This window comes from Mytilus californianus, unplaced genomic scaffold (genome assembly GCF_021869535.1).
Source record: "Mytilus californianus isolate M0D057914Y unplaced genomic scaffold, xbMytCali1.0.p SCAF_1, whole genome shotgun sequence".
Taxonomy (NCBI): domain Eukaryota; kingdom Metazoa; phylum Mollusca; class Bivalvia; order Mytilida; family Mytilidae; genus Mytilus; species Mytilus californianus.
In genome coordinates, this window is record NW_026262581.1 from 127,926,700 (window position 1) to 127,940,458 (window position 13,759).

Genomic DNA, 13,759 nt, shown 5'->3' on the forward strand with positions numbered 1-13,759 from the left:
AATTAATGGACACTGTTTGGCAGTCACCCGCCTGCCCGCCATACATCCCTAAATCAATAATCGATTGAAAAGTCCAGTCATGAATTATATAGAATCATAGACTCTTAATAGTGGATATATCAAATAGACACTAGTCCATTGTCAAAGGCCATATAATGACCTTAAGACTTTAGAATTCAGTGTTGTTGGGTTGCTGTCAAAACGATGTATACTCAAAATTTCCTTTTATCTATGCTATTCCTTACCTTCAAAATAATAACCATCAGAATCAGAGATATAAACATGACAATGAAGGCATCAATAAACCACGCCAGCCAGTGGACACCATTACCTAATCCCATAATCTTCATCACTTCCTTCAGACGCATCTCCTTCTCATACACAATATTCTTACATATCATGGCCACAGACAGCACCCAGGCTAACACCAGGAATAATGGCAAAGTTCGGGATATGGCATAGATAAATCTATAACAATAATGATAAAGGTAAAAATAATTATTTACACATGCTAAACCCTTTTTAAATGATTACTTTTTTATGCTGATATTTGTTTTAAGATATTTAATCTCCGCAGGTTTGATGAATTTTAATAGAAAAGAAAATAAGTTCCCCATCTCCTTACACCACCATCCCCTCTCTACAAACAAGTTGTCTCTAAAAATGACATGATTACTAATAAAACCAAATTTCAGATTTACAAATAAAAAGCCTTACATAATATACAAATACATAATCATTTTTGAAAAAAAATACTTTAATATTTCTTAGACTTGATATGTAAATAATCCAAAATTAATAAATAAATGTGAAAAAGAATGTGATTTGTTTTAATTCTCATGAGAACCATGCTAAATCATAGGAATAATAACAAAATGGTAAAATTAAATTCAAACAATAGTATTACTTAACATGACCAATACAGGGTCTGGACCTGCATCGATGCATGCAATTGAAGTAACATGTATACTGAAGCATAACTGATCATTCCCTTTTATTAAAGACAAAATAAATGTGATGAATATTTTCCTTTCACAATAAGTGTTGTAAATTTTCAAAATATCGACAAACAGGAAGTGGCTGCATGGCGGATGTAAAAATTGATTACCAATGTTGCCATAACAACTAAACATAATAAAGCTGCAGACAAAAAATTAAAAATTCCCTTCAGTACGACACAAAATAATGAAAATTTTCCTGTACAATTAGTACTGTAAAATTTCAAACTATTGGCAAACAGGAAGTGGCGGGATAGTGGATGTAAAAATTGCTTCCTCCCTACAACTCAATATTATGAAGAGGCAGACCAAATATTAAATCATTTCCTTAAATAGAAGTCAAGAAAAGTTTGATGAAAATTTTCCTAGTACAATGAATATTGAACAGTTTCAAACTATGGACAAACAGATAGTTATGTAAAAATTGCTTTTTTGCTACAAGTCAACATTATCAAGCTGCAGACCAAATATTAAACCATTCCCTTTGATTAAAGTAAAGAAATATTTGACGAAAAATGTTTCTTGCACAACAATGTGTTGTAAAATTTCAAACAATCGGTAAACAGGAAGTGGCTGCACAGCGGATGTAAAAATTGCTCGCTCTTCTCGAAATCAATATTATCAAGCTGCAAACCAAATATTAAATCATTCCATATCATAGAAGCGAAAGTGTTCTACTTAAGGTCTTTCTGAAAGACAACGTACAACCAGACGAATGAAGTCAAGCGATTACTAGTCCTGCTTTCCCCTTTGTCGATGCAGGTAAACCTTACTAAGATCAACATCCTTGTATAAGACATGATGTTGCATATTATGTTTTTGGGGAAGGCTCATATCAAAACAATAATCTCAAAATTATATTTGGGAATTTGGGGGGTTTTATGCTTGCAGTTTTTGCTTATATCCAAGATGTTTCAACAAAAATATGTATGATAAAATTCAAAAAATAGAAAACTACTATCTCAGAGAATCACATTTTTTAATATCTGAAATATAAGGCATTAGTCAATAAAAATCTAAAAAAAATATCACTTTATGGACATATATATCTATATATCTATACTATAAAAACTTTTGCATTAAAAATGATTATATTATATCTGCAATTTACTAGCCTACTATTTAAAAGTTAAGTCTATATTATACAAATATAGCATTTTGTTGAGATCAATACATGTTTTATCAACCCGATGAAAGTATATTGACTTAGGAGGTAGTCCATAGACTATATACTTTAAGGGACATACATGTATTAACTGATTTGAAAAGGCTACAATTGTTTTATTATAACATTTTATTATCCAACAGCTATGACTTGCCTTTCAAGAATGAGTAATCTACATATACATTTTTGTTCAATTCTCATTTGCTGTTATTTGAAAATGAGCTACCTCAAAAACCAGTCCATGGCAGTCAGATTTAAGAGGGGGTCTTATGGAACTACATATATGGTTATCGCATAGACATTTTACTTTGCCTTGGTACCCCCTCACCCATTTATTTCAAAATCTTGGATCCACATCTGCATGTTGTTTCCTTTTTTATTCATTTCAAATTGTACAAAGAATTCATAGTTAATTTTAAAGTTAAGTTTAATAATTTTATTTTATTCATTACCAAGTTTATAAGTATTTTATAATTGGAATACATGACATGAATTAACAAATCACAGCTTTTAAATAATATAATATTGTAATAATAGACAACATGCTACTCACTTATCCTGTATATAACATGGGTAAGGGAACTGCTGAAGTATCACACCTATATCTGATGTGTTGTTTGTTTGTATCTTAACTATAGCATGATCAATCATGTCTTGTAAGAAAACAAAGCCATAACGCAGATATCGATAGTAAGTTCTTGGTCCCGGTCGCCAGTACCTGTAACAGATAATAACTTACTTATCTTGGATATAACATGGATATGGGAACATCTGTGTGATAACTCCTATATCAGAAGTATTGTATGTCTGGATTTTGATAATAGCATGGTCAATCATATCCTGTAGATAGGCAAAGCCATATGTTACATATTTAGTATCTATTCCAGGTGTAGATCTAGGTCCTGGTCGCCAGTACCTACAAATATACATTTTTAATAAAAGGGAGAATAACTGTTCAACCCAGTGAAAAATCGACAGCTGTGTTGAAAGTTTATTGCTAGTAAATATATTATGTTACATCATCTCCTTGTATATAAAATTAATTCCCTTTTATCTAATGGAGAAGGTCAAGTTATAAAAAAAAAATATATAATACACATATTCAAATGTAAAAGTTTCAAAAAATTATGGAAATATAAAAAATAACTATTTTTTTGCAAATAAAGGTCCATAACTAGAAAGAAACACCTAAAAAGTTCATAAACTGGCTAAAATAAAGATTGGTGACAGTGTTATATTAAAGGCAAAATAACTGGCAATCCCAGATCTGGTTATGTCTGAAAGATATGATAAAACGGAGAAGTTGGATAAATTCCAATGAGACAGCAAACCAACAATTCACTTTTAAAAAAAGAAGACAACACCCAAACAACACAAAATCACAAAAAAGAGTCAGCAGCCCAATCAAACATATTCTCAAAAAAGAGAAGGGATGGCTGTTTATCATCCGTTGGCACATATTACAAGGCACATTCCTGATGATATGTTAATGTGATATGAACTTGAACCCTGTTTTGTACTAGACACATTGACAAGATTTCAAAACACGTTTAAGGGCTTGGTGGCTGAATGGTCTAAGTAGTCCAACTTCTGTATCACTAGCCTGTCAACACTGAGGTCAAGGAGTTCAAACGTGGCAGGTGCATTTGACTTCTATCTTAAATGACTAGGATTGTTAGTTTTCCTGCCAAAGGTTGGTGGTTCTCCCTGGAAACCCCTGGCTTCCTCCACCAATAAAAACTGACAGCCAAGAAACAGCCAATAGTGCTGAAAGTAGCATTAAACACCAATCAATCAATCAATCAATCAACAAAACATGTTTATTCTCAGATCCAACCAATCTTTGCTCCAAGTCTTAAATGCTACGTGCTTTGCAAAGAAGCAGCAAATATCAATTTTCAAGTCTCTGATTTGACCCAGCCAGGGATCAAACACATGACCTCTAGCACACATTTGAACATGCTATCAGAAGACAACTTCATTTTTTAAAGAGACATCTAGAGGTTATCATAAGTCTTGAAAAAAAAACAAATGGCCACATCAAATGCAACATCATAACTTGAAAGTGCCTAGGCCAGTTGTAAGTGTATTCAATACAAAAGACCACAGATATATTAACTATTAGCAGGTAAGTGACGTTAGATAACTTTATACCCACCTAGACTGAATTCTGTTTGTTGAATCTACACGATCCTGGTTCATTCTGATGGAATACCTCACATGTGATTCAAGTCCATTTTTATGTTCTTTATCAAACACAATAGCTGTTAAGTAAAAAATATAATTATGAATAAAAAGAGATCTCTGGTACACATGGTATACATCATTGAGACAGCAACCTAACAACACAAATAATTGGTACCCAAAGAATAATAATGAACCCACAGTATTTGAAATATAATTATATCCGGCGTCTATCACATTTGACAGGCTGTCAGCAAATTTACAATTGTGTTTTAGTTACAAATTTCGCCATTGAGTATAGGTAATACACAAAAATTACTGAAATTAAGACATAACAGATCCATATCTGGTTAGTCCAAGTCAAATCTTATATGATTAATTAGAAAATTTGTTACTTTTTAAAATCTAGATCATAAAGATTAAAGTATTGCATTCTGGCACTTAACCTGACCATAACCAAGTCTCTCCTATTAAATTTTGTGCTCACAAACAATCAGTTGTTCAAATTACCTCTTGACAGAATTTAACATGCAATGATCATTTGTAACGTGAGAAAAATATGTTGTTTATTAATGTAAAATCCTCATATGTTTCTACACTTACCGCCAAAGTATTTATTTTGACCAATCAGCTGTAAAGCTCTTGCTGTCAATTCATACTCTGATTTGAATCCTTCAAACTTGTCAAATACAAAGCACTGAAACAATACCAGAATATGAAACATTCTATGAACATAATTAACTATTTTGTGTTCAACTTACATCAAAAATTGTTTTTGATGAAAAATATATATATTTTTATACGCATGGTGTTGCATTTATGTAATTAAGTTAGATATAGAAGCAGTGATTTTTTTCGGGTCACTTTACTGTTGATTACCTGATAGCCTATTCAGCAGTTGTGATTTCAACAATTTTCATCTAAATAAAAGTGAACACTTGCAATAATATTGGTAAATGCATAAATGATTAATACTGTAACTACTCTTTTTTAACAATTATTTGATGGAGTTTTACCCTACCTTAGAATATCCCAAAAGCTTAATCATTTTTAGGTGAAGAGGAGAGGGGGGGCATAAAACTAGAGTTTTTGAGTATCAAAAAGGTTTTGCTACATGAACAATTGATAAAAAAAACCCAGGAAAACACATAGTGAGTAACAGATATCCTTTAAAGCTGCAAGGATTTTAGTTCAACAATATGTATTTGCTAACATCCAAAGTGAATTACCTTTCCATATTCAGAAACCATTTCAAGTACACTGTTAACATTCTCTAAAGCGTCCTTCCATGTATAATTGGAAATGTTAATATCAGTACCACTGTAAAGAAACTGAAACAGTGACTCGCAGGGGCTATAGTTTGGGTCCACATCACAAAGGGCTGTTAGTCCACTTTGGTTAAATCCTGGTATCAGAGACAAGATGTCATTCATTCCACCAGTAGAGAGTCCTGGTATTAAGGACGCAATATTGAATCCACCAACATTAAGTCCAGATAAAAGAGATGATATATTAAATCCTGGTAATGTTCCATTACAAGCTGTTCGTCTAAATGTATGCCATAGGTTATCACAAACTTCAGAACACGTGAAATCCTGTAAATAAAGTCACGACTAAATAACAATAATTCAGTAAATACTTTGGTTTCGTATGGTTTGAAATTTAAAGTTGTTCAGTCAAATAAGTCAATGAAGATGTGTGTATTATCAAATTAGATAAGAAAATAAGCTTCAAGCTATAAACCAATTTTACTTCTATATGGATGAGATACTCTGGATGACCAGAGTTCAATCTGCTTAACTGCCTTTATTGAACAATCAAATCTTACTGTGACATAATAATGTAAGTATTGTGACATCGGAAATGTAAGGGAAAATGCACATTAATCAATTCTTTGAGGAAAAAAACAGAATTTTCATTTCTTGATTAACTATCCCATTTGTGCTGAGTAAGTATTGGTTATTACATAATAAGTCAACATTAACTGCCATCTTGATCTTACTGTAAGATGTGAGCTCTTTATGTATCACTAAAATATTAAGTAACAGTCACTCCACTCTTGACTATGATTGTCAATTTTCCTGCAAAAGGTTGGTGGTTCTCTATTGGCACTCTGGCTTCCTTTAACAATAAAAACTGACCACTACAATATCACCAATAGTGCTGAAAGTGATGTTAAACATCAACAATCAATCAAGATGAAGAACAACAATACTGTTCCTTTGATATACTTGTTATTTCCAAGTATTTCAGGTATTTGCTGTCTCACAGACATACATACATCACATACATACACCTTTTACAAATTCTCTAAAATAGTGACAAACTTTAGAGATGAAAAACTTCACTCTGATGAGCACAGAGATGAGAAAAAATGTAACCAAAATGGACAAATGTGTGTTGTAGTGAAATCTAACCAGGATCTTTATAATTTTATGACTACTTACTCTAAGAAGTTGTATTTCAGGGTTAGTTTCAAGAAAGTTAAATAAAACATCCGATTCTGCTCTCCATGATCTTGCTAGGTCCACAATATTAAATAGGTCTTCAAATGTCTTGTTTGCCTGTAAGATAAAAAAAAATAAAATAATATAAATTCTAAAGTCAAACCTATATTAAGCAGTCACTCTTTGGAAGTATCAAAAGTAACTGCTCAAGAGAAGTGACCTGTTAAACAAGGTTCCAAAAAATTTCTATTCCGACATTTTCCATGCCCAGGATCAAGGCAAATTGTTTTAGTGTTTTCAATCAGTATTGTACTTGTGAGCATTAAAATAAAAAAAAATGGCAGATTCCGGTGCTGTAAATTAGAAGAAAAATTTGAAATATGTTAATATTCATGCAGAAATAAGTCGTTGATACGGTTTTCAATGGAAATTGTAAGTTGTGGGACACGGGGAATTCATAAATTCACCTTCTATTGGGCAATCTCGTTTGCAAGTGGGTTTTGACTTTCATTTTGACTTCAATACTGATTTCGTCAAAATTATTTTGGTAGTTAAAACATTAAAATGACCGTTTTTAAAAGTTGAAATGACAATTTCATGTGTAAATCAGGTGACAGCTGACCGTGTTAGAAAGGTGACCGCTGAAACGAGTTAAATTATACAGAAAAACTGTTTGGGAGGGTCTGAAAGTGACCATTAGAGGCAGGTGACCGCTGAACAGAGGTGACCGTTAAATCAGGTTTGACTGTATTTTTTTAATCAAATCACACTAAAAGTTTGGTATATGAGATGATTGATTAATTTTGGCAACAGTTTATTATTTTACAGAAATTTTGACCTGATATTTTTTCAGGGGACTTAAATATTTTGTTACCCTTTAAGGCAACACATCTGTACTACTCTTTATTTAGCAAGTTGTTAATATCCCCCTGGGTAGTACAATTTATTCATCTACTTACCAATTTAATAACATCATTGATCGCTGATGTGTTTGGTGCATATGGTATTTTTCCTTCAACCAGAGGCTTTAACTGTTTCCAAATTGCATTACCAAAACTATTGGACTTGAAATTATCAATCAAATCAGCACAAACAGTTCCTGCAATAAGTATAATCATATCTAAAATGATGGAAGACAAGAGGATGGTGAAAAGTTATCATCAAAAATATGAAGGCAGTAATTCCAAAAAAAATAATGACTTGAAGCTTAACATCAATTCATAGATCAGGATTTTTAATAATAAAAAGGTGTGTACTCATGTGACAGAATACATAATATTGTTGACTCTACCAAAAGTTTGTTGATGTTTTCATAAAGATTAAACTTCTTTTTTTAAATAGGAATATAATTGTGTAGGATACATCATTACATGTATCACTATACACTTCAATTTTGCTTTAATCATTCTATGAGATAATTTTCCATCTCATGGTACTCAATTGAGAGTGGTAATCTTAGTTCAGTAGAATTAAAACATGACATTATAAGCCAATTTCATTGATGTTGCCTAAAATAGCAAAAAACAGATAATCTATAATCTTTCAACTTAAGTAAGTGTCTCAGTTACATATCCCTTTTCAGTGAAAATATTTGTGTTATTCATTACAAATCTGTAAAATCTGTGGCAAACATAGACTTACTTTTACACTGTGTTCCAGGGTTGCCTATCACTTCATATCGAGCTGTGCAAGCCTGGCACATCTTTTCCATTCCTCTATCACTTTTGTACTCCCCTTCTGGGCAAGGTTTACATGTATTGTCTACAGCATTGTAGAAATAGCCACGATCACAAAATACTGTAAAATATCAAAATACATTGATTATATTAACACAAGATTATCATGTGGTCCTAAACATTGTAAAAATAGCTATAGTCAAAGTACATGTATATAGAAAAGATAAAATTAGGCTAATTCTAGTAAAAAAAAAAATTCCCCCATTCATATATTGATTTTTGGGAAAATCCCTACTCATACATATATTTCATAGGAATATCATAACCAAATATTTCCCAGCTATCAGTTAAATATACAATCTGTAGGAGACATGCATCTTAATTAGATTTTAACAACACAGGATCATTCATTATAATTGATTAAATAGATCAGTACACAGTTTTTACAGACATCTTAGCAGAGATGAACATTTATGGCCCATTGACATAATTTTATAACCTCTGTGAAATTGCACTCCATTGATTTATTTGACTTACGAAAAATTTAGCCATACCAGTGGCACTTCAGTGTATACTCTCATATAGGAAGAGACCCCACAATCCCCCGTGATTTAAATTTACAATTATTAAAGTGTGTGTGTTATTTCAAGGGCAGTCTCATATATATATATATGCATGAGTTCGAATCCTGGCCAAGGAAGAACAAAAAATTTGCTTCCGCAAATTTACAGATCTAATATTGTTGGGCTGTTGTTTAGGCGAATTATATACATATATTTCCGCGAGTTTATTGTTTTCTGTTTGGTAATAAATTAATGATGAGATCTATTTTGTTACATCTTGTGATCCGTTTATTTGGCAATCACCAATGGCAGTCAGCAGGGTTTAAGAACATCAGTTGTTCGACCTGCTAGTCAAATGCGTTTTGTTAAAATATACTTTTTCACTCATTTGGTCTTTTGGAAAATGTTGTTTGTGCTGTATTTAGACCCCTCTACCAAGAAATTTGTTTTGCATGCACACGTATAAAAATTGCGGTTTTTATCCAACGCAATCATAGGTTTGAACGTTGTTTTCAATTTAGACTTGTTTATATTTTTTCGTTTGGGCTTGTATTATATTTGCCTTCGGGTTTATATGATCCGTTCATCCTATTTTGACTCTTTCAAAATTCAAGAGTCTATCCTAAATTGAGGTAAATTATATGGCCTTCCAAATACCGTTTCGATTCCTAACATCACTGAAGAGACATTAATTGTCGAAATCCGGATATGGTGTACAAATTTTTGCACCTCATGTTTGCGGTATACCATCTTTTCCGTGAATTTATTGTTTTCTGTTTGGTAATAAATTAATGATGAGATCTATTTTGTTACATCTTGTGATCCGTTTATTTGGCAATCGCCAATGGCAGTCAGCAGGGTTTAAGAACATCAGTTGTTTGACCTGCTAGTCAAATGCGTTTTGTTAAAATATACTTTTTCACTCATTTGGTCTTTTGGAAAATGTTGTTTGTGCTGTATTTAGACCCCTCTACCAAGAAATTTGTTTTGCATGCACATGTATAAAAATTGCGGTTTTTATCCAACGCAATCATAGGTTTGAACGTTGTTTTCAATTTAGACTTGTTTATATATATATGTATATATATAGGTCTATAAAAAGAACCAACCAGCAAATTTAATATGTACCGTATCGACTAGAATAGACGATGCTGCGCAGATAAGGAAAAAATTATACAAGTCTAAAGATTGGCACAACGGTACTAATTTCAGATGGTAATATATGAAGATGATGTAATAAAATCATGTTGACAAATATTTCAGCATAACAAATAGCCTTCGTCAGTGTCAATAATTTTTACAATACTAATGTTGACAAATATTTCGGCTTAACAAATAGCCCTCGTCAGTGTCAATAATTTTTACAATACTAATGTTGACAAATATTTCGGCTTAACAAATAGCCCTCGTCAGTGTCAATAATTTTTACAATACTAATGTTGACAAATATTTCGGCTTAACAAATAGCCCTCGTCAGTGTCAATAATTTTTACAATACTAATGTTGACAAATATTTCGGCTTAACAAATAGCCCTCGTCAGTGTCAATAATTTTTACAATACTAATGTTGACAAATATTTCGGCTTAACAAATAGCCCTCGTCAGTGTCAATAATTTTTACAATACTAATGTTGACAAATATTTCGGCTTAACAAATAGCCCTCGTCAGTGTCAATAATTTTTACAATACTAATGTTGACAAATATTTCGGCTTAACAAATAGCCCTCGTCAGTGTCAATAATTTTTATAATACTAATGTTGACAAATATTTCGGCTTAACAAATAGCCTTCGTCAGTGTCAATAATTTTTACAATACTAATGTTGACAAATATTTCGGCTTAACAAATAGCCCTCGTCAGTGTCAATAATTTTTACAATACTAATGTTGACAAATATTTCGGCTTAACAAATAGCCTTCGTCAGTGTCAATAATTTTTACAATACTAATGTATTAGTATTGTAAAAAATTATTGACACATTTGTTAAGCCGAAATATTTGTCAACACGATTTTATTACATCATCTTCGTATATTACCGTCTTATATTAGTACTGTTGTGCAAATCTATAGACTAATATATATAAATATTTTATCATTAAGTCATTTAGTAAAACTATCTGTAAAATCATATATATGTTAAGAGAATACTTACAAATTGTACATTTAGTCCTGTCATTTTTAGTAGAGGTCATGTGACCTGTACATTGTAAACATGCTGTCCTGCCACCTGTTGATTTATAATAGTCGTCTTTACATGGAGAACATGTATCTGTCCCTTCTTCACCTGGACCACAGTACACTGGAATAGATAGATAATATATGTGTATCTCACTTTTTTTCATTTATGAATTGATGAATCATTTCAATGAAATGTAATGAGTTAAAACTGTACAGGTAAATTACATAGTTGAACTCTACACAATACCTAATAGAATAGAGAATGGAAACGGGGAACGTGTCAAAGAGACAACGGACCAAAGAGCAGAAAACAGCCCAAGGTCACCAATAGGTGTTCAACACAGAAAGAAAATCACGCACCTGGAAGGGGGCTTCAGCTGGCCCCTAAACAATAATGTATACTATGTTGTTTCATCAAAATGTGAAATGGATACCACACTAAACATACAAATGAAACAAAATTTTAAAAACTATTTAATAAAAAAACTGAGACTTCTTTGTTTGGTTTTCTGGGAATATTTTAAAGGTTATTGTGCATTTCTTCATCAAATAAAATATAAAAATGTTTGTCAAAATTTCACATAAAACTGTTTATATATTTTATTTGCTAACATTCAATAGCTGAATTACTTCAAAGTATATTTACTTACCTTTACAATCATCTTTTTTGTCAGATCCAGTGAAAGTGGTATTTTTGATGGAGTCACATGACAGACAAGATGTCTGGGCAAGGTCAGGCTGGTATGTGCCGTAACCACAAGGAGAACATTTATTGCCATCAATGTAAGAACCAGCCTTGCAATCCACTGAAAACAAAATAAAGAAAATTAGACATCATTAAGATGGGAGCCATCTCTGTGGGCCCCGCTGTGAATAACGTGTGGTAAAAAATTTGTATCTTTACCATAGGACATGGGGTTGTCAACTGAAACCAAAGTTTTTGACGTTGACCTTTGACCTGAAGTTGTACAAACATTATGACACACCCTCTGGTGTTGGTTAATATACATGTCAAGTATAAAGTATGAAATTATAACAGTTCTCTAGATATAGAGCGGACACAATTTGTTACGGGCGGACAGACGAACAGACTGATCACTATTGGGCGACCCGCCATTCGTCGGGGCCCTAATAATTACTACACTTGATGTAAATATCACTAAAAATCAGTATCAGTGTATGTGAATAAATATTGAATGTGAAATTGCGAAATAATTTATTGCCTAGCCTATGTATTATCACCTTTAAATCTACCACAACAACTGAAATTAAAATATATATGTTATGAGAGAGGCAATCTAAAACTTTTTAAAATCTAACTGACAATGACCTAGGAAAAATATGTATATACATGTATTAAACTATATCATTTATCAATAACATTGCATTATTACAAACAAGAAATTCCTATACATCCTTAGACAGTGTCTGATGGAAGTACAAATTATTATTCAATTGGTAGCAGATTGACAAAGACATCAACATTTTTAACTCAAACAGTCTGCTGGACAATGATCAACACAGCTTTAATAAAAAACGATCAAGTTTGTACATACCAACATTAAAATAAATGTGATTAAATATGCAAGGTCAAAGGAAAACTATCATATGACACAAACATGATAATAATGTAAATAAGCTTCACTTCTTCATTATAAAGCAATATGGGAGGACGCAGGAGGGATAAACAATTTTACATGAATGATCAGATGATGATTTTTGGTAAAGTTTTATTTTTTTGAACTCACACCTCCAGCCCCCTTAACCTTTCCTTTCTATTAGATCCTTTCAGCATTTAATGTTACTAGTAAATAAAACAAATAGGGTATAGTCAACTTTTCAAAGAGAATAGCACTATATTAGATATGTAAATACTAAGCATGTTTCTGCATATTAATATCTACCCAAACCTCAAATAACATTTTATAATCAAATTTATAAAATGAAATAGTGCGATCCTCTAACATTTCTGTTATTTCTGATAAAGCTTTTATTAAAACTTCATTTACTATGTTATATCTGACAAAAGCTTTTATTAAAATTTCATTTATGACATTTTTTCTGACGAAAGCTTTTATGAAAAGTTCATTTACTTTAAGTTGATTTTGTAGACGATTCTGTGGACCATTTTTGTTCAGTAAACCACTGATTATTCTCTGTAATTGTTGCCCTATTGATGATTGTTTCTGTGTCAACCTCTAGATTTACTAGGTTGGAATAAAGTGATAAGGAACACTAGTCTGAATTACCAGTATAGTATTAGTAAATAGCAGAAGAATTATGTCACACGGTGTTGAAAATACATTACTGTTAAATGCTTTGTTCACATATATTTTCTTTGATAAAATAGGTGTTGACCACTTTTAACAAAGCAATTGTATATGACAGATGAAAGCTGTCTAGACAACACAAATGTACAAATGAATCAGGCATAAAAACAAGCCCTGAAATATTACTAATGGGAATTTACATTATCTTATCACTAGAATATAAAACAGAAATACTAGTTATATAGTTCATAAAATAAGAGAGTTGATGTTTTGTTTG

The 13,759-nt window shown here is 31.8% G+C and overlaps 1 protein-coding gene across 3 annotated transcripts in view; it reads right to left on the reverse strand.

Moving 5' to 3' along the window:
• The window catches only part of LOC127733860 (phospholipid-transporting ATPase ABCA1-like), a 90,020-nt gene that overhangs the window by 48,480 nt on the left and 27,781 nt on the right, over nt 1-13,759 (reverse strand). For 2 of the 3 annotated variants that reach the window (XR_007997218.1, XM_052243277.1), the window contains exons 13-22: nt 11,863-12,018; nt 11,187-11,333; nt 8,436-8,591; nt 7,754-7,893; nt 6,795-6,911; nt 5,577-5,942; nt 4,951-5,044; nt 4,322-4,427; nt 2,903-3,079; nt 246-468 (exon numbers count right to left, since the gene is read on the reverse strand). Coding sequence is in view for 2 of the 3 variants with exons in the window: in XM_052243277.1 (XP_052099237.1) it covers nt 246-468; nt 2,903-3,079; nt 4,322-4,427; nt 4,951-5,044; nt 5,577-5,942; nt 6,795-6,911; nt 7,754-7,893; nt 8,436-8,591; nt 11,187-11,333; nt 11,863-12,018 (1,682 nt within the window). In the remaining variant the exon portion in view is untranslated. Of the gene's footprint in view, nt 1-245; nt 469-2,716; nt 2,882-2,902; nt 3,080-4,321; nt 4,428-4,950; nt 5,045-5,576; nt 5,943-6,794; nt 6,912-7,753; nt 7,894-8,435; nt 8,592-11,186; nt 11,334-11,862; nt 12,019-13,759 lie in introns of all 3 variants that reach the window. The other variant, XM_052243291.1, reaches the window with a different exon arrangement.